Source organism: Spermophilus citellus, assembly GCF_964194105.1.
Source record: "Spermophilus citellus genome assembly, chromosome: 14".
NCBI lineage: Eukaryota > Metazoa > Chordata > Mammalia > Rodentia > Sciuridae > Spermophilus > Spermophilus citellus.
The window spans coordinates 70,496,587-70,520,688 of NC_138194.1; the positions used below are offsets into that span (position 1 = coordinate 70,496,587).

The following is a 24,102-nucleotide window of genomic DNA, read 5'->3' on the forward strand; positions in this document are numbered from 1 at the left end:
TGTGGTAAGGGTGGGGGAAGGTTACTAAAAAGTGCCATGATCCTTCAATTTTACTCATTTTGTGTCCCAAAAATCCACTTGCCTACTGTTTGGCAGAGTGACCAGATTAGTAGCAGTGAGCAGGCGATAAAGTAGATCAAGACGAGCAGATTTCTGTCCAGCAATTAGAGTTTTACATTTACATTTCTCCCAACAATCACAATAGGCTGTTGGTGATGTCCGTTTGAGTCTAGAAAGAATTCACCAAAAGTTAAGTACTAAAATTTTTTAAACTTGCAAAGATCTTTACTGACATTACTAAAGCACAATTCACTAACACTAGATATTAATATTTAAATGTAAAGTGTTAACTGTTAAAACATATACAACAGGAAGGATCACTTTTATGGTATGAAGTCTATAAAACTACACAAAATTCTCCTGAAGTACACTTTAATGACTCAAGTAAAGTCATGTCTGTTAATGTCTTTCCTGAATTCTGCACACCCCTAATCTAGTTTAAGTAATCTTCCTGTAGGCATCTAATGACTTTACAGACAGCTATTCTCATGTGTTGTCTTATGTGACAGGACTGCAAATCCTGTCAGGACAGGGATCGCCTTGTTCACCCCCATCCTAGCATCAGTGTGGTGAGCAAGTTAAACGATAAACAGGTTACCACTTTTAGATGCTTAAAATAAGGAAAAGTAAGAAAATCAGCAAATATTATAACTAAGCATCAATGTAACACATTTCCACTCATCCTATAGGGCTACTTATTTTAGAAACATAATAGATGGCTTTTATAATCCAATTCTCTATTACCTATAACATCTACACATCTTTAACAACTTTAAGCTGATGTTCCTGTTGATAACATTGTAGATATTAGTGCTAGGGTATTTTACTGTTTGCTTCTATGAAAGCTAATAAAACTAGCTGGAATGACTAATTCTGCTAAAAAGGAAGATTACTACATTTAGTTTAAAAAGTTAAATAAGGGACAGTCCAATTATTCACCATGATTCACTCAATGCCTACAGCAATTTTCTTCTAATAGATCCTATGGGTGGGGGGGTGTCTTTACAGAATACAGACAAATAGTTCTGCCCACATTTTTCTGAAGAGATTAATCTGATCCTAGTCACAGTGTATGATCATATATTCCTTAGCACATGAGCCTACTTGTAGCACATTAGGACTAGCATTTCACAGTATAATCTAAATCAAGAACCACATTTTTATACATAAACTGGCTTTATGAGGGAAACATGAAAAAACATCATACTTTTTGAATTATATACATCAATAAAACATGGCAGCATAAACTACATTATAAATCTAGCTTGTAAAATTAAACTAGAATTGTACTTACTTGCAATCATGACCTTTATGACAAACCCTTGCACATTCTGTACAACAACATAGTGACTCCAGCAAACCACAAGTTCGACACTCAAAAATATCCTAAAATTAAAGGATTACAATCTTAAAAGAATAATTATGTATGTATATCAACATAGTAATTGTTTCTGCTATCTTCTAAAGTAATTCAATCTCAGTGATAGCAGAATAAAACTAATAATGCTCTAGAAAAGATGCTATAGAAGATTATAGTAACTATATAATTTATAAATTATACAAGTGAAAACCAAATACTATTGTTATGATAAAAATAGTTTATATCACCTCAAGAAAGGCATTATAATTATAAAAATCTGTATCAAGATTTGCAGACTACTGAACCTATTTAGACACTCAATTCTTAAAATCTGCCATATTTAAGTTAATAATGAACTCCTGGTTTTATTTATTTAGGAATTAAATCAACATTAATTGTCTTTAGAGAATTTTATAACTCATAGTAAAAAGAAAAATACTTATAATCTGAAAGCCAAAAACTCTATAGTTTTTCAAACGTAAACCCAAAGACAGCATAAATACAGACAAAAAATAATTTACCTGGTTAATGTGCTCTGCTCCAGTCCAAGTAAAACTGCAGGTATCATTACAACACAAGACATATAAAGGAGAGTCATCAGGGTTGGTACCTGATGGACAAACCATTCCCATAAATACATCTTCCTCTTTTTCACTTGAGGATCCTTCATCTAAAACAATCATGAATACAGTAATTATCTCTCAAAAAAGGAGGACTTAATAACAATCTCCTATACGTTCTTCAAATGGAAAAGCCTTAACATCTATGTAGTATTCATTAGAAACTACTATATATTAATTTATAAAAATTGATGCACAAAGTCAATAAGCATGGAAATCCAGCAAATCCTGAAGCAAAGAAAAGCAAACCAAAATTATAACCAAACATGATGACTACGCAGCCTTAGCTCTATTTAGCAAACCATGGACCATCTCATAAATTATTTATTATCACTAGTTTTTAAAGGTAACTAATATTTTTAATACTGGACAGCAGAAATTGATATTTCTTACTGCATTCTATTAAGCAGGAATTCCAAGTTAGAAGTACTACAGTAAGACATCTACCTATTATTTCTATAAACTTTAGTACTACCATCCATTAAGCACTGGAAGGTTCTATTAATAATCCATCTTCATCTTTCAAAAGATTCTATGATATTTACAAGAATTATCTCGATGTTTTCATCAATTATCGTTTATATATACCAAAAATAAGATTTGAATGATATTATATGTACAAGAGAAACTATTCAAATTGAAAACCAAGCAACTCATAGGTCTTGAAATATATTCATTACCTTTTGCAATTTTCTGAGCTGTTTCTAAGATAGTAATTGCAGCAGGATAAGCTCGGCCACTTACAGCTGACATAAATGGGGTCATTCCCCTTGCATCCCTAAAATGAGAAAAATTATATCAAAAATATTTTTTTTCTTTTGAAATTAAAAAAAAGTCTGCATGACAAAGCAACTAAATGTTCTTTCAGTCACAGACTATTCTGTAATCTTTTTAACACAAAAATAGACCCTGATCAGGGTAATGTAAAAGTTGGTTTGTATCTATTTAGATATCTATATGATGATGTTGAGATGGCCTCTGCACTGAAGAGACCTTAGCAGTGCAGGGGGAATACAATGCTGAATTCTGGTAAATTATTTTAAATTCACATAAAACTATATACTGCAAAAGATTAGCTTCAACAATAAAATCCAATAAGCTAAATCTTCATAAAAAAATATACTAAAACTTACTTGGCAGAAAGGAGTTCTCGTAGATAGGGCTGTAGAACTGTACTGTCGCATAGTAATTTTAATATAAAATGAGCATTCGCTTTTCGATCCTTGGATTCCACTACAGAAGGCTCTGTGGAAGGACCTGTAATTAAACAGATCCATTTGGTACCAAAACAAGAGTAGATGTGAGAGAGTAAAAGAATGTTTTTAAATATATATCAGCCATATATTAAAAAACAAAAGAATATTCTAGTATTAATAATAAATTCATTCATTTCATTACAAAGAACTGAAACATATTAGTATACAAATCTCAACTGATTTCTTAATGTATGTATATACACCCCATAAATCTTCTTTCAGATACTGAAAGTAATTCTGAGAATTAGATTCTTTTCAAATAATGAAAAGTCTCCTTGAGATAAAAAGTGTGAGTGTATGGAATCCTATATTCAAAGTATGTTCTTTTTTCCTGCAAATGTTGAGACAGATAAATATATAGATTCTTACCTGGAATAGTAGAGGTGCTCGGTCCTTGACCACTGCCAGTCGCTGCTGTGGTAAGAGATCCCACAGCGGGGGCCAGGATAAAATCAATGTCACCATCTTTCAGTAAACAGAACAGCAGGATGTATATCATTATAGGCGACATATCCCTAACATTTCTCTTAACTGGCCTTAAGGCTTTTCTCTGAAAGCCGAAGGTGAGATCAGACAGAAGTTTAAGTGGGAACTTCTGTTCCAAACTATAAGAGAAGGAATCCACTATACAAATTATTCATTTACCTTGATATGGTACTAATAAAGGGATTATCTAACTTCTTACCAGTATAAAAATAAATATTTCAGTAGAGGAGTAGTAACTGACAAGTTTTTAGAATTTTAATTTTTAAAATACAAACCCCTTAAATCAAGTTTTTATAACTAAATAAGTCACAATACTCATGCTACTTTAAGATATTTGAAATTTCTAAATATTCCATTAAAATGTTCAGTATTTTTTCTTTCATATCCTTGTCAATTTGTTAAAAAAAATAAATGAAATATGAGATCTTACCAGGATCCATTGCAGGAGGGTCAGGAACCCAACTAGGGGGAGCTATAGGGGGTGAAACTGGATCCTGATGGTCACTGGATGAAGCTCCAGCCTCATGTCTACCCAAACCAGCTGCTCTCAATGAACGTCTCATCATTTCCCGTAATCTCAAACTAGAAGAACATGGACAAAATCAGAGCTCACTACCACATCTAAACAAAATGAAAAGGTGTACAGAAACTTCTCATCTGAGAAGATCAAAGTATGTTCTACAAGTTAACACTCCAGGCAAAGGAAATGAAGTACAAATGCCAATTCTGGAAATCACAGGAAAATCAGCAAGGGATAGAAATGAAACTAGGGGGATCCCAGTACCCAGTTCAACACTAAAACCATTACGTTACGCTCCCCTACAAACTTAAGCACAGGGAACAAAAGTTGCCGTGAGATAAGATTAGAAATAATCTTTCATACAGTTAGAATAAATGAAGAATTAAACAAAGTTGTTCTGTCCCCTGTTTATAGTCAGTAAGTAGTATTAAATTTAATAGACATCAGCAAACATACTGATTAGCACAAAACCAATACTGTTAGCCTACTAAGTCCCTTTTCTGTGATAGCAAAAACAAAGAAATATCCACACAGAGTAGTTTTAAAACAAAGATCAATTTAGATTCTTTCATACAAAAAAAAAAAATTTTAACATTACAACTTATATCCCAAAGAATTTAATGAATGAAACTAGAGTTTGTAAAATATGTTGTTAGATTAATGTATGGGTGTGACTTTTTTTCTCCTGCTATGAAAAAATATACTGTACCTGTGTGCACATCATTAAAAAGAAAAAGAAATAGTCACAAATGCAGACCTCACTGGGGAACTGGTGACTGCCTATTCAAAAACCTATACTTTACCTCTGAATAAAAGTTTACAGAAACTACAAATTTAACACATTTAGGACTAACAACAATTAAAGAGTACAAATCCCTTACTTGGCCACAATTTTAGAGATTCTTAATAAAGAGTAAAAACGAAACTTTAAGGGCAAGACAATACATAAGGGACTTCATCCTCCCATGCAGACTTAATCCCAAAGACAAAACATTTCTGATGTGAAAGACCTAACAACTTATTAGTAAGCATAATACATCTATAAATAAGTAATTTTGAAAGATTTTTGTTAATGTTTGAATTTCTAATTGTAATAACTACTTGAGGGTAAATGTGTTTTCCCATATCAACACATTTTCAACTTTATAAGGAAATTTATTTTTAAAAAAGCATTCACATAAATTTTTAGTGGCTACTTTCAGGAACATATTTTATAAAGCTTATTTATGGTATACTTTTTGAAATAGAAACACTCTTTGTAAGATTGTGCAAAATAAATTTTATTGTCTCAAATAATCTATTAGTTCTTATAATAGTCACTACTAAAATATACCTATAGTACATTCTTTTATTGTATCAGTATATTTTCCCCAATTTAGAAATTTGAGTTAAAGAGCTTTTATAATACAGAAGGGAGCAGGATACAGTGATCATTTCAATCAAGGTCACTTCCCTGCCCAAAAGTTATCACCCACAGAAAAAGGTCGGCTCCTTACCAGTAACAGCACACAACATAGTGACTGTTCAACGTGATGATCCTATACAACTTAAGTTGTAAAGCCCGATACAGACACTTAGTATCCTAATGTGTTGTACTCAAACACAGAAGGAAAAACAAAAAATCAGCAGTTATTGGGAGGCACTGCAAATAACCTGAAAATAATTGCATGTTTTGGGCTTATCAAGAAGTGATAAGGTCACAAATGAAATGAAATGCCTATAGGTCAGAAAGGTAAAATATAAATGAGTAAAGGGCAGGCAGGTGTAAGAAATGGGGAGTGGTAGCAAACTAGAGGCATACATGCTCATCTAAAGGAATTCAAATTAAAGAAAAAGAAAATTTGAACATTGCACAGGCCAAAAAAACTTATGTGGGCTATTCTCCAACATCTATCTTAGATTAAGAATAAATGAAGATAAATTGAGACCATAGTCTCATCTTGAACTTGCAAATTCCCAACTTTGTTGTTGTGATGTAGTCAATTCAATATTAAATGAGGGGGTCATTCCTTGTCATTTTTAAAATTGTCCTTAACCTTTTTTTTCTTCATTGGGTCTTGGGAACATTTTTTAAGTACAATGCCCAGCTCCTCATATAGATTCTTAAAAAATAAAAAACAAAAACAAAAAAAAAAAAAAAGAAAATTATTCTTCAAGATGTTGTACACAATTCATGAAGATTCACCTGAATCCTCAGTGGCTGAGGACAATACTGAGGAGATACCACCTTGGCTGCTAAGATTCAGAGTTTTGACATTTCTTCGTATAGGCTTGCCTGGAGTCATCGTATTTTCTGACAATATGGAAGAATTCAAGGATGATGTAATTTCCTCTTTGTAAGCACGTTATATCCATGCTACAGAAGCCTTAGAATCCAGTCATGTTCAAACATAACACTGTGACAAAAAAGCGAAGGTCATGTGTCTTCCAGATTAACAATCTCTAGAGTACATACACCTGCAATCAGATGCATCAATCAAGCTTTCCACTAAATCTGCCCTTTGTACTCAGGAACTATTGAGTCACATAATAAAACTTCTGAGTCAAATCATCATCTGAAGGCATTTAACAGTACTCCATTCAATAGTGAAATTGCATCAGTTTTGAGCTTACAGCTCATGAATCCCAGCCTGCATACTCATCAAGGGGCATCGCCTAGAAAATCCATTGTAGGCTAGAGGAGGGTTTCACTTCAGTGAAGCAGAGTCTGTGGACTTCCTACTGCCCGGCGTAGATAATAAGACTCCTGTGCTTTCATCTGTTCAATCGGCAGCCCTGAGTTTGAACTGGTTAAGAGCACTGCAGTGAAATCTTCGGCAAATTCCTCAAAGGAGCTTACTCTGCAAACTATTTCTGTGAGCAACACATCACCCACTCTTGAAGCTCCTTTTAGTCTTTGCCTTCAAAATAATCCTTACATTGAAAAAAAAAAGATGGCAGCACTGGCATTGGACCAACCATATCAGAGTCCAACTTGATTTGCACCTGTAATTTCCCTGAGGAAATGAAATACCTGAAATAATCGAGACACTAATTTCTTCATGAAGAATTTAAGTTGCTTTCCATTTTAGACCAAACACTTTGTCTGCCTAGCATGGTCCTAGATAAATAAGCTGGCGATAATTTCCATTTTGTGTTGTCTACATGTTTTTGTACAGTTTTAAAGTATAATTTGGTCACCCACAAATAGTTTTTGACAAAACTCTTTTCTGGATGTTTTTGAACTCAGGAAGCTATCAACTTGGTAGTCTTCCTGGTGCCAATTTAAGAATAACCTTTTTTTAGAGGGAAAGATGAATATGGAACAGAAAATAAGCAAGGAGAGTCTTCATTTTAAGTAGACTTTACAACCTATCACATTACCACACAGTAAGCAGTGCTTCCATTCATAATCTGTCAGTAACCAAGAACTTTGGCTTTCATATCTAGAATAAATGTGTATGTGTGTATGTGCATGTGTGTGTGTGTTTGCTATAGAAAGAAAACTATACCCTGAATTCTAACAGTGTTTAATGTTATAAAGATTTGTCCATCTTATAACCCAGAAAACCTGAAAATTTAAATAATGAACATTTATCATACACACCAACCTTTCATTTCTTCCCAGATCATTAAGACACCTGAGAAACTGACCTTTACATTAGCAGTCTGAAAATTAAAAGATTGAGGTTCTTTTAAATACTATATTACTTCATCTCCAACTAAAGAAAATATTTTTCTAGGAAGGAAGAATGATGAATTTAGTACAAATTCAAAGATTCAAGTTTTAACTACTTATTTAAATTATCTCCAATTTATGGAATGTCAGAATCCTATCATTCTACATTTAAACTCTAATTAGCTACTAGATATTTTTTCCCAGGGCATTACTAGGAAGAACCAAAAACAAAACAAAAAAGGACCCACCAATTCATGCTCATGATAGGTAAGATACACACTGGCTTTCTGTACTTGGACTTTTTTTTTTTCCTCCAATTAAACTTTCCTTGTAAAAATCACATTACCTTCGGCTACTTGATGATCCAGCCCGATTACCTGGGCCATTACTTGAAACAACTGATATTGCATTTGCAATGGCCTCAACAGCGGAAAGCCTTTCTGCAAATGTATTTCTTTCAGAGCGCTCTGCTTCTGAAACATAAAAGAAAAAATTAGGATCAATTTGAACTTTAAAAAAAAAAAAACCCTGACATTTAGTATGTATAGACCACTAAACACTAATTGCTAGGCATACTGGTGTTCCAATTTACATGCTAGGTAACCACTGGTTCCCCCTTCTTAAAGTAATAAGCACTTAGGAGAGATTGAACTACAATCTTTAATATAAGACTTATTTATTCTGCCTTACTTCTCAACTCTCACAGATCAAAAAAGTCACTAGGTTGTTTTAAATTTAGTTTTTAGTACCAAGGAAGAATGGGACCCACTTATCAGTATCTCCTTCTTGGTTTACATACTACAACCCTCTAGTGATTTCAATAACAATATAAAGGTTAGAAATCAGCAAGCCACTATTCAAAGATATAGCTACCAGAATATCATTATCAGAATTCAAAATAAGGAGAAACATTGTGAACTATGTAGTTGTACTTTAGGTTGTCAGTTTTTCCTTCCATGTAGCCAATTACAATCATGGCAAAAAAAAAAATTACCTAACTTTCCAAACATATCTACCAATTCATTAAGTTTATCTTCCCCTCTACATCCTAAATACTGGTATAAAAGTGACATTAATATAAATTGGCTTAACATGCTAAATAATTCCCTTATGGTAATAAAATCATCTATAATTATAAAAACAATAAAACTCAATTTACTACTGTGTATCCAGCTTGTATATTATCACAAAGAATCTAAACAATAAAAACACATTATGAAAATTTTTATTTTCTAAAGTCAAAACTTCTAGGATCTACAAAACAAAGTAAAAATACATGCAAATTCTTTACAGTCACATTTTCCAAATTGCCTAAAATTCTTTTTTAAAGACCTTGTACAGTGCTTCATCTTACCCTCTTCCTCTTTAGTTTCCTTATTACTGGTTGGAAAACAAACAGATACACAAGCATGCAAAATATTCCGATTTCCATCACATCTGTGGCTGATGAATGTCTGTAACATCTGTAGATTCGGCTCTAAAACAACGGCTTGCTCAAGATTCATAAGATATTGTCGACATGCCTCATAGTCACAGCGAAGAATATGTTGCATTAAGGTTTGTTTCTGTACTCAGACAAATTAAGGGGAAAACATCAGCGAATTGGAATTGCATATTGTATATGTTGAAAATGTCTTATGACAACACAATAATCAGATCTTCAAAGAAGTAAAGACAACTGCAGGTGGACTGACCAAAGAAAGGTGTTGAACTTAGAAGCACCCTGAAACATAATATACAATTGACAAGAACAGAAAAGGCAGTGGAAAACTTTTCTGTAAAATACCGGTAAATATTTTCAGTTTTCACAACTAACTCAACTTCACAATTGTAATGGAAAAGCATAAATGAATACAAAACCTTTAACTCCCAAAGAATTATTATAGTATAATTTCCAAAGGTGAGGATTACTGTAATTACCAAAAGACACAGTAGTATTGATAATGTGTGTATAGAACGTGTCATTAACTATCTAACAAGAATCATGAACAAGTCATGAGGTTTATTAAATGCACTTCCTTAAGAAAAAATAAAATTACAGCATATTTAATGGAAAAAATATAAAGCACACAAAATGAATAAACCTTTTAATTTTAACACGAACTAGAAAGAAGTAGGTGGGAAGAATTTGGGGGGGGGGGGTGGAGAATACAAAAGGAAGAAGAAAAATGCACCTCAACAACTTGCAACCTCCCAGAAACTTCCATATAAGCTCTCCTTCCCACAACCTTGTGAAGAAGGTAAAGAGGATGCGGGGGGGGGGGGGGGGGGTGGAGCAGTATTCATATAAGAAAATACATCTTTAAAAACCTATTTTCTGTACCTATCACATGAGAGACAGGCCATTTTGACTGCAGCTAACTAGAGCCCCAAGGAAACCCATCAATGGCAAGCTTCAGTTCATGAGGTAGGTCACAGAACACTAAACTTGCCCAAGAATAGAGAAACTTATGCACTAATCAATACATTGGGAGAACATATCAAAGTCTCTCCAAAGGACAAAAAGCACAATACTTTCAAAGGCAACTAAAACCAAGCTATTCTGCTGCACACTGCTGTGTTACAGACTGTTTTCAAGCAGCCAGCCAGTCATTTACTCTACAGGAAGCTCATTTCCAACCTGTTGGACTGTACATGGACTCTCACACTGAGACTATCAATACCACACTTAGCAGGTTGCAAGCCAAAAAAAAAAAAAAAAAAAATCATTCTACTATCACTGTATATTGTATTTGTCGCTTATACCAAAGAGCATAGGGAGTTCAGTAAAGTATTTCTGTGGGTCTACTATATGCCAAGCCCTTCTCATTAAGATAAAAGATAAATGACAACTTCATCCCTACCATGGTAATGATGACACATTTTATCTCTGCCCTGGAGATGCTGACAAAGCGCAGGGGTCATAGAATCAAATGCCTACATTTAATAATAAATGAGTGAAGAGGGCTAAGTATAAAAAAGATCACACAATCTATATAATAAATGGCAACTAACACTTGGACTCAGCAACAAACTGTAGGTCATGGGGACCTCAATAAATTGGAGAGATCATGCACAATAGGCTCTAAAAAGGGCAGTCTATTGTTCACATGATAAAAGTTATTAAACCAGAACACCTGATTTTAAAGAATGGCTGAAAATCTGGAATTTTTTTAATATTTATTTTTTTAGTTGTAGTTGGACACAATAGCTTTATTTTATTTATTTATTTTTACGTAGTGCTGAGGATCGAAACCAGGGCCTCAAACATACTAGGCGAGTGTTCTACTGCTGAGCCACAACCCCTGCCCACGAAAATCTGGATTTTAAATATATAAATCCTGTTGACTTTTAAATGTTGGCAACCAAATGACAATTTTAAAATATGAAGGCTATTTCTTGGGACATTCTACAGTTTGGAACCACTAATCTAGTAGATTACAATCAGAGCTAAACCTAAATAAATGTATGTGTCTGTGTCTCTAAGCAAATGCTTACAGTTAGCTTTTAGGAGTACTGGATTCAGTCTATTTTACATGCAGTTCCAAAAGTTTGTTTATCACCTCTAACATAATAAGGGATGAATAAGCTCCCATATTAGACTCTATTTCCATCCTTTACAGTAATTCTCAGTTCTTGATCTCCAGTTTCTCACCTCCCATTTTCTCCTTAATTCAATCTAAACAGACTTTCATCTGCACTACCAACAATGGCCAAAATACAACAGAGAAGAGCCAGTCCTTCACTTCACCTGAAAGTTGAAGACATTCTGCTTGACATAAGCTCTTCGTTTGGCTTCCAAGACACTGTTCACTCTAGTTTTCCCCCAACCCTCATGGATATTCCTTCCCAGGAGTCTATGCTGGTTCTCATTTATCACCTAGGCATTTAAGTGCTAGGACTATTATTGTGGCTTAGTCCTTAGAACTTTTCTCCATGGCCTTGATAAGCTTATTCAATATAATTCCTTTAATTAACAACTCCCACATACATTTCTCCACCTTGGTCCTTTATTTTCTGGACTTCAGATTTACAAATTTTTCCATTTGCCATCTCTTCCTAGATATCTGATATATTCTCAACTTCACATGCCTAAACCCAAAATCCTGATGCTATCACCCCAACTCCTGAACTTACACACCGCTACAGTCTGCATCTTGATAAATGGCAGCTTTTTATTTCCAAAACCATTTGCCCTCATTTCCTTCCTTTGACCCAAACATATCTAGAATCGAATAATTTTTCGTTAATAGCTGTCTTCTGAGCCAAGTCACCATCATCTCCCACCTGAGTTATTTTAATGGCTTCCTAATCTGACTCCCTCTTGCAACTCTTCCCCCTACTACTTTTAGCACATAAGCTGTGATCCTTTTAAAATGTTAGTCAACCTCAGCTAAAATTACAATACCTTCCAGGGATAGTACCTCCACATCCACATCTAACAAATGCTCAACCACAACACATTGAAAACTAAACTCATCCTCTTTGCTCCTTCTATATTTCTTGTCTAATATTACCACACCCAAATCAGAAATGTAAAACAGCTGATTTTCATTTAATGCTGATATCCAGTAACCAAGCTCTGCAGCTTCTACTTCCTTAAGATTTCTCTCAAATCTATCCCCTCCTTCCTCACTTCCAAGTTCACTTGTTTCTAACCCGGATTACTCTATTATCTGTCTATGTGATATGTAAACTTCTGTTCTTAAAAACCTGCCCTTTGCTGCCCTTGATGCCAAGCACACATGCACACGTGCCCTCACCACCTCTGGGAGGCAAGGGGTGCGGGCAGCAGCAAACCTTCGGCTTTGTGCATGTGAGGTAAGCACTCTACTAATGATCTATATCCCTAGACTCCCACCCCAGGTTTTTTCATTTGGAGACAGGGTCTTGCCCAAGCAGGCCTCAAACTTGTGACTCTCCAGCCTCACCCAACCTGTTGAGTTGCCTGGCAATCACTAATCTTTCTTAAAAACCAAATTATATTATTTACCAACTTAAAATCCTCCTGCTCTGATATTCATGGAAAAATTTAGGTCCCTTAGGTTAGCACACAGGTTCACTAGTACCTCTCTCCAGCCTCATCAGTTACTATTCAGTGACATAACAACAAGGTAGAGATCATATCAAAAGAATCACATGTTCTCCCAAACTATTAATGAAATCCTCAAAGATCACTCTTGGCCTCCCATCTTCGCCCTTATATGAGCAAAGCTCTGCCCCACGTCACTTCTTCAAGGCAGCCTCCTACACAGTTATTCTGATTTCTGTGCCTCTCTATATTCCCTCAATATTGTGCACGCCTCTCTCAAATAAAATTATTCCATAATCACTGATTTATTTTCCGCCAGTGTTCTAACAGACTATTGGCTCCTGTAGGGAAGGAAGAGGCAATGAATGATTATTCAAGACTGTTTCTCTAGAATGCAGAAAAATCCTCTGAATTAAAATGCCAAGCAGTTTCAAAAGTTACCTCTACAGCCATGATGATAATAGCAGCTTTCTTTTTGATTGTTGAATTGGCAGGAAGATTTATTAAAGAATGCACACCCATTCCAAGACTACTAATAGGTGGAAGATCAAGCCAATCAGGATCCCTTATTCCTCCCATGCAATCTTTGGCCATTGGATAGATAGTACCATTTCCATCTCTAAGAATAATAGGAGATTCCTATAATAAAGGGAAAAATAAAAGTTTGGCTCCCAATCAAAAATGACTTTAGAATACATTTATTTATTTCCAAATTGGATGTTAGTATTAATATTGAAAAAACCTTACATTAGAATGCTTATCCTAAAATATTTTAAATACTTAGAAAGTTTACTAATAAGCAAACCAAAGACAAATCCTAAGATGCACAGAAATGGCAGTGTGCCATCTCACTTCTGAAGAGCAAAAATGAGCCTCTTACCTGTCCGGCAGTGAAAATGGCTACATTCCTCTCATTCTGACCAAGGAAAGCAATGCTGCTTGTAGGAAAATTATTTTCCTGTTCAGCTTTTCCTGTAGCAAGATCAAAGATACAGTACCGTACCCAGTTTCCAGTCTTCAAAACAGCATGCACACCTTCAGAAACACGTAAGTGGGGGAAAAAGAAAAAAAAAAAACTGTTACACACGTCTTTTAAATATTTACCAAATTCTGGCTTCTCAGACCACATCTGTGAATCAATTCAACACCATTTTATTCCATAAACTATAAATAAGGAACAAAAAACATCACTCATCATTTATTCTATTCCCATTTACTACAAAAGTATTAATATGATACATAGCATGCTAAATTAAAGTTACAATCTTTACCTTTGGAATCTACATTCACTGCTAATATTTCTGTTTTTTCAGGTATACAGAGCTTTTTAGGAGTCCTCTGAAAACAGTCAGGAACTTTTGGAGTTCCACCAGTTTTGACAACCTACAACACACAAAAGGAATTCCATTCTCAAACACTGTAACATACTCAAGGAGTCAGTCCCAATATTCACCTTCTGTACAAATCCTCTGTACTTACCTGCAGTTCATCAATTCTAAGTAATCTACAATCCTGCAGGAGAGAAGAAGGATCAGCATCTGGACCAGAGCTGCTCTGACAATTTGTATTACTGGATGTTCCTGGAAATTTTACAGCGACATAGGCACCATCGACTTTTAGCACCTAAAAGTATAGGCAAATACACTGTAAATTAACAATAGTTTATATAAAACCAAGGCACAAATTGTACTCACTGAATTAATTTAACATGGCAATTAATTCTTTATTCTTCAGTAATCATAAATTATAAAATTAACTTGGACAGAATCACTAAAGCTATGCTCTTGATGTCTATATTCAAAGCTCAAAAAACTGACCCATATAGTGACTACAGTCTGAATGTTTATCAACTGCCTGGAAGAAGTAGGGGGGCGGGGTGCACGCACACAAAAAACATCCTAAAGTAAAACCAAGGAAATTCTCTCATCTTCCCTCTTCATTAGTTTAAAGGAACACTGTCCAACAGAATGTCTTTGATGATAGTATATGATTTACATCTGTGTTGTCTAAGAGCCCTCAGTATCTACTGAGCACTTGAAACGGAGTTGAATTTTTAATGTTTCTTAATATGAATAAATTAAATAGCCACATAACATAACTAGTAGCTACTGTAGTCATCAACATTGGGAGGAGGTCAGCAATGCACACAAAGACAAGCACAGGACTTGAAACCAGGACATCTGATTTTGACTTTTGAGCAGTGTGAACTTCTTAGAAGAAAATACTTGCTCATAAACTACAATTGATGAAAAGGTCGAATAAGAAAGGACTTTGCAAACTGCAAAGCATGGTATATCTGCTCTTCCCTAAGTAAAATGAAAAGAACATTTTACAAACTAAAAAGCAATCAGGAAAACCTTCACTTTGCAGATATTCCACAGTTGTGGGTACATTTTAAGTAAATGTTGGGAAAAGATGAAATTAATGGCATTCTACCTACTTGGCTTCTTGGAAGGAAAAACCCTCTTCAGGAAGGAGAGAGGAAAAAGTGGAAGGTCACTCAGTGAGAGCTTTACTACATTTCTGTGTTAAGGAAGAATTTTCAATGTAACAGAAGATTGCCATTTATACTAACAGTGAGAAAGAATTAACCATATCAAAGTTTTGTTATCTCTGAAAGCAAGTATTCGGTAAATCTAAAAATACCCCCAAATAACATGTTAAAATAAAAAAGAAAGAAAAGCAACATATCACCAAAACACTCAAGGCAAAGCAACACCTCTTCATCAGTCAAGGACAGAGAAGACCTATTCCTATATTGGATTCAGAAATGGGATAAGAGAAACCACCAAAGGTGATGAATAAAAAAGCATTAAAGAAAGGGTTCACAGACACCAACCTTAAATCCCTGGGTAACCAACAATGTTACGCTTCTGATAGTACTAATTCTTAGCTATTTTGAACCAACCTTAAATCCCTGGGTAACCAACCATGTTATGCTTCTGATAGTACTAATTCTTAGCTATTTTGAACCAACCTTGCCAACAGGAACATTCTTAACATCTTCCACAAAAACGACTTCCCGAAGAGACCACTGCTCTTCATTCACCTTTTCCTCTTCCTTCGGGGCAGGGGTTGACCGACGTCGTTCTTAGACAACAACAAAATGGTAAGTACCAAAAAGAAAATGTAAAAGAGACTTTATAGATTTCATCTAAATATATGAAGAATGATCATTTTTAAAGGGATACATAACTGAGGTTTCTAAACAAAAATGCTATGAACTACCCCTTTCTGAACTAGGGTTTTATGACCAAATGATACTTCAAGTAAATTCAGAATAAAGATCTGTTAACCGTTAATGTCTAATTATCCTAAAGATACTACAAATTATAAACAGCTATAAAGAACAAAAGAGTATATTTTGGACTCTCAAAATTAGGGTTAACTAAAGTTTAAAAAGGAAGATCTGCTAGGCTATTGTTAAAACTATTTGATAAATATAGGAATCTTAAATTTTGAGGGGCTTTTTAAAAATCCTTTAAATCCATGGTTAATCTATATTTATACATGTTACAAATCCTTTATGACCAAGCCATAACTAACTTACAAAAAGTCAGGGCTGGGGTTGTGGCTCAGAGGTAGAGCACTTGCCTAGCATGCGTGAGGCACCGAGTCCGATCCTCAGCACCATATAAAATAAAAAATAAAGATATATGTCCACCTATAACTAAAAAATAAATATTTAAAAAAATTGAGTCAAAATATTCTGGTTAAAGGCAGTTATTTCCCTTTATTTTATAATAAATTTTATGTATTTTTTTAAACTGTAATTCTCAAAAACAGAAATGGTCGATACTATAAATACTATCTTTCCATTTAAATAAACTTGTGCAATACATACATACATACATATATACATACATACACTAGTGAAAACACACCTCATATAAAAAGATACTTTAAAACTTAAAAATTCACACAAGTTAATTCCAGTCAGAAATAAGCCGAGTACACAGCTATCTACCTGGGACTTGACTTTGACCAATATAGACTACATATAAAACTTACTATATGGCATTGACGCACTGCTGGCAATTGAGGATGCATCACTACAGGTGGATGCTGGAGATGGTGGAGGACCCATTTCTGTTTTCACTGGTTCCTGCTTACTTTCAGGCCTACAGCAAGAAACAAAGATTTGCCTTCTAATTATATGTATTAAGACAAGCTTATTATGTAAAGGAATAAAATAATTAAAAGTTTTACTAAATGGTATAATTTTATGACTCAATACACTTTTAAAAAGGTATAGAGGGCGGGCTCTCAACTATAGAAAAACTATATCATACAAACCTATAAATAACTTAGGACAATGATGCTGATAAAGCTTTATCTAGGAAGAACAATAAGTGTTGTTCTTAATTTATCAGCATGGCTTTATCAAATAACCCTGATGGGCAAAGAAGTTTCATACTGTAATAGTGAAAAGGGTTTATAGCAATTTAACTTCAATAAATGGTAAATTCAAATAAGTAAAAAGCCTAGAAGGTCATTAATTTCTTAGTTTGAAGAAAAAACTACTTATACCAGTTTATAAAACTCCATACTCAAGCCAACTAGTAATAGGATTAAGAAAACTATGCCTCTTCAATGAACTACTACATTAATACCCAAATAAAAAGTTAACTACAGTCGGTGGCATATGCCTGTAATCCCAGAAGCTAAGGCAAGAGAATTGCAGTTCAAAGCCAGTCTCAGCAAAAGCGAGGTGCTAAGCAACTCTGTGAGACCCTGTCTCTGAATGAAATACAAAATAGGGCTGGGGATGTGGCTCAGTGGTTGAATGCCCCTAAGTTCAATCACTAGTAGATAGACACACACACACACACCAAAAAAAAACAAAACAAAACAAAACAAGAAGTTAACTACAGCAACAATATAATATTCTACAGCTGGAAAAATCAAATGTTTTTATTTATTAAAATGCAGAGATCAGTTTTTAATCACAAAAATGACTTGTTAAAAACGTGTTATTTCATTCTGACACATATATTAAAATCTGGGTCATAATCTTAACCCTCCGACCTCTTATTACTTTCACTAGGAATTTCACCTGAATTTAGAAATAATCCAAAAGAAAATCAATATTATTTTCCCCAGAAGTGCGCAACATACGCATGCTGTCAGCAATGCTGGCTGCTCGACAAATCCTGTGATGCAGGGACAAAGCCAATACTGAGTTGTCACTAGCATACCTTAAAGTGAAGGTCTTTTGTTGAATAGTAGGCGCTAGTGACATGTCAACAGCATGCTGTTGGCATTTAATTTCACTTAACTATTACAACTTTCACTAATAAAAATGGCCAATTTCAAGGAAAATCTTGAAAAACTTCATTAAGTTACATGATTTCAGTCTAATCTTTTTATTGTTTACATTTGTTCACATCAAATTCATAAAATAGGGCTGGGGATATACTCAGTTGGTAGAATACTTGCCTCAAATGCACAAAGGCCTTGGGTTCAATCCCCAGCACACCCTCCCCCACCAAATCATAAAACAATGAATATGTGCTTTGTTACTTTTTAGGACAAAAATCAATATAAGTAGTAGAGTAGCCTAAATCTTTAAAACTTAAAAAAAAAAAAAAAAGGAAAAGGAAAAGCACTTAAATGATCAATTAGGCTTCCAGTACAAAACTTTGGTTGTACATTATGCTTTTAACTTAACAGAAATCCCTGTTTCTGAATTTTAGTTTGCATTTTTAATATCAAAGGAGAAATAGCGGTGATAAAGCTAATAAATTTATACTCATTACACTTGTTTGAGCATAAAGGGAGAGCAAACTAAAAACTCACATCTTAAACTTTTATATACCATATAACTCCAATAATTTTTGAATGGCTGCCTATATTTTAAAAAAAAGTAATTTATGGAATGTGATAATCCTACTCTTTCCATATTAAGAGTCAGTTTTTTTTAAGTTATTGATGAACATTTATTTTATTTATTCATTTATATATGGTGCTGAGAATCAAACCCAGTATCTCACACATGCTGGGTAAGCGCACTGCCACTAAGCCACAACACCAGCCCCAGATTTTTTTTTTTTTTTTTTTAAGATTAAAAGTTATTGCCAGGCACAGTGGGGCACACCTGTAATCCCAGAAGCTTAGGAGGCTGAGGCAGGAGAAAGAGTTCAAAGCTAGCCTTAGCAATTCTGGGAGGCCCTAAAAAACTCAGTGAGAAGTCTCTAAATAAAATATAAAAACAGGCTAGGGATGTGGCTCAGTGGTTGAATGCCCCTAGTATGGGGGGGTGGGACAGTGGGTTAAAAGTTATTTAACAAGTTCATTAAAGATTTTTAGTTCATGTACTAAACCACCAAATTATAATACACATATCCTAAATGATGAGTGAATGTTTTTTAAAGCATAGATAATAAAATCTCTATAGCACTCTAAATAATAAACCAGGCCCAGAATAGGGAACTAGATAAAAATCAGTGGTATTTCTGTTCACATATCCCTCTAATACACAAAAAAAGTTTACAAATCTTTTACAGAATTTCCTCCCCAGAACATGTAAAACCTTTCCTATGATCCTGATTAAGGCAAAGCATTAGATAGAAATTAAAATGATATACAAAGGGACAGGGGAGGCCTAAACATAAGGCTGAACACATTGTAACTGCTACTCATATAGCTCAATCTAATGACAAAAAGGACATCAAAAAAAAAAAAAGAGAGAGAGAGAAAAAGAACACCACTCTGCCATTCTGGCCACCATCAAGAGCAAATTCAATATACAAATACTAAGCAAAGTAGAAACAGCAATTGTTAGCGATTCCTGATTTCTATGTCACTATATACTTCTAGATCTCCTTTGATTAACCCCATTAATATTAACAACAAATAAGAAAGTGATATTAAAGCATAGAGTATAATACTTACTTAGTTTCAGTAGTTTTGCTAGCTTTTTCCATGCTTTTCAGGCTTTCAGGAGATCTTAGCTGAAATCTACAGCTGTCATTCATATTCCAAACTGATTCCATTAGGACACCAACTTTAGGAATCCCAGCACTAATTGAAAATGCAACTGCTCCAGCATGATACAGAGGATTATTTCTTAAGCATACCTAGCAAATCAAAGAAAACCACCATAAAGATGGCATAACTTTAAAACAAACTGAAATAACTGTCATAAATGTATGAAAATGCAATACATAAAGGATTGCTTCCTTCGTTTTCTGGTACAATCTTACACAATCAGTAAGGTTGAAAAAGCACCAACTTAATAATCTCTAAGAAAATTTGTTCCTAAAACTAAGATGCAAGAGAAATTTCAGCATGTTTGCTAAAAAACTAAAAATTCATGCAACAAATAACAATTCTACTAAAACGAAACTAAACAGCAACTGCAGAGAAACTAAACATAGTTATCAATATAAAATTGTAAATAAAATAATTATATTTTGTTTCCTAATTTCAAATTATTTTCCTCCTTAATTCACAAATCTACACAGGCTCCATTAGCTTCATTCCTATAAGATGTTGGCTTCACCCGAGACTGTTTTTCTGTACTAGCCAAAAGTTTAATGGACACTGCAATTTTTATTTTAAAAATAATATGTAGATATTGTTATACTGTGTGGCATGTATAAATATGTAACAACAAATCCCATCATGATGTATAATTATAATGTACCAAAAAATGTGGAAAACGATTACACAAAGATGTTAGTATCAGGAATTTAAGTATAGGAGTCAATAAGCTATAAAATTCTGTCAGGGACTAACCTCAGGTTACACACTGAAAACACATGGCACTGTTAAAACATGACACAAATAGTTCCTCTTATGAGGTCTCCAACCATCCAACCTTACCTATATCATGTTCAGTTGTCCAGGAACTAATGATGATCTTATACTTGACCAGTGTCAAATATTTTTGGATAGAGAGACAAGAGAGACAGGATAACGGTGGTACATTAGAGAAGTATGGGAGGTGTAAACATTGGCTTAGAGTTGCAATTCTACCAAAAAATAATATTGTGTCACTAACTATAGCTCTATGGCATAGATGAATAGTTCCTAAAAGCAGGCTTCTTGGGAAAAGTATGTTCTGCAAAACTTAGTAATTTCAAGGGAAATTTCATTCAGAATTTTTTAGAAAAGACTAGCGAAAGCTTGAAGCCTAAAAAGGGTTCAATAAGAAATAAGACTAACTAAAATAGAAATGTAGCATTCTATAATGAGTTATTTACTAATGTCTTCCTATAAAAATAAAGGCATCTTAAAGACAAGGAGGAGTGTTGGTGGAGCCTACCATATCAAGATATACAATGAATATATGCTAAATACATTACTCCTGACAATTACTTTCTGTGAATGGAGAAAGAACAGAATACCCTTAAGTGATCAACACTCTTTCCGATGTTCACACATAAAGTACTTTCCTTTTGTTGTGGCTGTTTAACCCAGTTTTCTAAAGCTTAAAGGAAAATCCATCCATCACCAAAGTGTTTTAATACGATTTATCTTTCAGCAATGTAGTAGTGCCAAGCTACTTTCTTTAAAGCTTTTCTTTCTGCAATGCATCTTTATTTTTCCTGCCCTCTCTGCCTGCAGTATTAGCAGAGTATTAGTGTAACCTACTAATAAGGTAGCTGCTATGATATCTTACTGTTATGGGAGTACAGTTGACAAGGAACTTCTGAGAACATCAGAAATCAGTATTTGAACAAAATAGGGAAAGAGGGGATCATATTGGGGATAGGGCAACCACCCTGCCCAAAGTAACTTAGATAAATAATGAAACCTGAGTAATAATGTCTAGAATAGTGAGTAATTAATTACTAAGAACTTTCTAGTTGGAAGGCCAAAAAGAATCAGAAAAAGACAACTGTTGAATAGGACAAAAACAAAAACAAAAAATTCAAAACAGCCAGAAACAAAAAGAATTATGTATATTTAAGCTGCGTTTGGAGAAAAACTTAACTTAAATAGTGACTAACTACTTTTTAAAACAGGGGATAGAGGTCATTGTACCTTTTGGTGATGAGAAAAAAATCTGAAATAAAAATGCTAGATGAGGGCTGGGGTTGTGGCTCAGTGGTAAAGCACTTGCCTTGAATGTGTGAGGCACTGGGTTCAATTCTCAGCACCACATATAAATAAAAAAAATAAAGGACCATCAACTAAAATAAATAAGTAAAATTTTTTAAATGCTACATGAGAAAGGGCTGGGGTTGTAGCTCAGCAGTCGAGCGCTCACCTAGCACGTGAGGTGATGGTTTCAATCCTCAGCATCACATAAAAATAAATAAAAGTATTGTGGCTGATTACAACTAAAAAATATATATTTTTTAAAAAATGCTACATGAGGAAATTAGCACATTATGTAACAAAATCCACCATAAGTTTTAAGGATTATAAATATGTTCATTACTGCACTTGCTATAACAAATATAAACACTGTTTTACCCTGAAGATGAGCTTCCACTCTAAAAACCCTTTTCCACTATTAAATATTAATGAGTATCCCAAGTCCCTTGTTTATGTGGCTAATACTTAGTTTTAAATAATCAGTAATGTAATGTATTATTAACTAAAACTGAAAAATATTTGCTAAGCCAGGCAAGGTAGCACACATCTATAATCACAGTTCAAGTCAAAGCACCCTGGGCAACTTAGCAAGATCTTGTATCAAAATAAAAGAGGTAGCTCAGTGGTAGAATGCTTGTCTTTCATGTGTGAGGCCCTGGGTAGGTTTGGTGGTGGGTGGGTGGGCAGGTAGGTAGTAGAAAAGAAAGATTTTAATTTATTAACAGTAATAAAAAACCATGTTAATATAAAACAACATGCAAACATAAAAATAGAATTTCAAAAATAAGAATGAGGAAAATGGTCTCATTCACATTTTTGCAAATCTCTTAATGTCATGTTGAATACAAGAACTGCTGGATTCTCCCTACTGCTTCTGCATTCAACCTGTTTCAATGTTATTCTGACTTCAGTACATAGAGACAATTTACTTTCAATGAGACAGAAAACTGGAAAAGAAAGGGCTTTGCACTCTTTCTGAAAAGGGCAAGGGATCAGCAGTAGTCTCTGAACCACACTTTGAGAACCAATGGAGTAATAAGAAATCACCCACCAGAAAATAATTAAAGGAGCCTAAAAGCATCTCACAACCTCAAAATAGAAACTCATATATATAAATTCAGGGATTTGACAAAGACTTGTGCCTCCTGCTGAAGCAAAAGAGCAATATCTTTCAAGAAAAATCTTTCAAAAAAATTTTTTCAGTCATAGGAATCACCTGGCCTATCTGTTAAACATAAGGATAAACTGAAAAACTTTTGGTAGAGGATGACTACAGGTTCTGCATTTTCAAAGTACCAGCTAATTCTAAAAATGCAGCAAATATAGAAATTATGTCCCATAGGAAAAATACTAACATGAGACCAGAATCTGTAAAATGTTACTCATTTGAAGAAAAACGTATGATGCTACTCTGGACCCTTGTCCTTCAAATAATGCTCATCTATCAAACTACTTATACAGAAATTGCTTACAAGGAAATGATTTTTAAGAGAAATTATGTCCCTTAGGATAGGCTTATTCTTAATTCTAACCCCTTACCTGGGTACCAACAGTGATATTCGGCATGGAGGAAATACCAGCACTGGATTTGGGCTTTTTATTTTTTGCTCTAGCTTTCTCTAACATTTTCTTCCTTTGACTAAAAGGAACTACACCCCTGGAAAGGAAAACCATAAAATGATCAAATAAAGCAGAAACCAAGCCGATAAATTAAATCTGAAATTACACACATACTGTCATTTAAAATTTGATATATTTCTTCTCCATATTTTTTGCCTCAGAATACTTTTAACATGTGCAACTTGTTTAAATTCAATAAATAACTGGATCTAGTTTTTAATTAAACTTTTAGGATTAAATTTTCATAGAAAATGTTATCAGTGGATACTTCCCTTCAAAATAATTCCATTTCATTAGGAGACTCTTATATATTTGTATCTATTAAGATACAAATAAAATAAATTTAGGTATCTTCTAACATTAAAACTATAATTATTAAAAGAGAATACTCATGCTATTAAAATTTTTAAATATTCTATATATATTTCCAATTATTTAAAAACAAAATGCATATTTATGTATG

The 24,102-nt window shown here is 34.0% G+C and overlaps 1 protein-coding gene across 3 annotated transcripts in view; it reads right to left on the minus strand.

Annotated features, from left to right (window-relative positions):
• The window catches only part of UBR5 (ubiquitin protein ligase E3 component n-recognin 5), a 130,412-nt gene that overhangs the window by 35,310 nt on the left and 71,000 nt on the right, over positions 1 to 24,102 (minus strand). For 2 of the 3 annotated variants that reach the window (XM_081266723.1, XM_081266722.1), the window contains exons 13-29: positions 23,559 to 23,676; positions 19,866 to 20,050; positions 16,983 to 17,092; positions 15,949 to 16,061; positions 14,451 to 14,594; positions 14,243 to 14,354; positions 13,852 to 14,006; positions 13,413 to 13,610; positions 9,315 to 9,525; positions 8,307 to 8,433; positions 4,213 to 4,364; positions 3,666 to 3,761; positions 3,174 to 3,297; positions 2,721 to 2,818; positions 1,942 to 2,090; positions 1,355 to 1,446; positions 83 to 229 (exon numbers count right to left, since the gene is read on the minus strand). In XM_081266723.1, the coding sequence (XP_081122849.1) occupies positions 83 to 229; positions 1,355 to 1,446; positions 1,942 to 2,090; positions 2,721 to 2,818; positions 3,174 to 3,297; positions 3,666 to 3,761; positions 4,213 to 4,364; positions 8,307 to 8,433; positions 9,315 to 9,525; positions 13,413 to 13,610; positions 13,852 to 14,006; positions 14,243 to 14,354; positions 14,451 to 14,594; positions 15,949 to 16,061; positions 16,983 to 17,092; positions 19,866 to 20,050; positions 23,559 to 23,676 (2,331 nt within the window). Of the gene's footprint in view, positions 1 to 82; positions 230 to 1,354; positions 1,447 to 1,941; positions 2,091 to 2,720; positions 2,819 to 3,173; positions 3,298 to 3,665; positions 3,762 to 4,212; positions 4,365 to 8,306; positions 8,434 to 9,314; positions 9,526 to 13,412; positions 13,611 to 13,851; positions 14,007 to 14,242; positions 14,355 to 14,450; positions 14,595 to 15,948; positions 16,062 to 16,982; positions 17,093 to 19,865; positions 20,051 to 20,798; positions 20,819 to 23,558; positions 23,677 to 24,102 lie in introns of those variants that run through there. The other variant, XM_081266724.1, reaches the window with a different exon arrangement.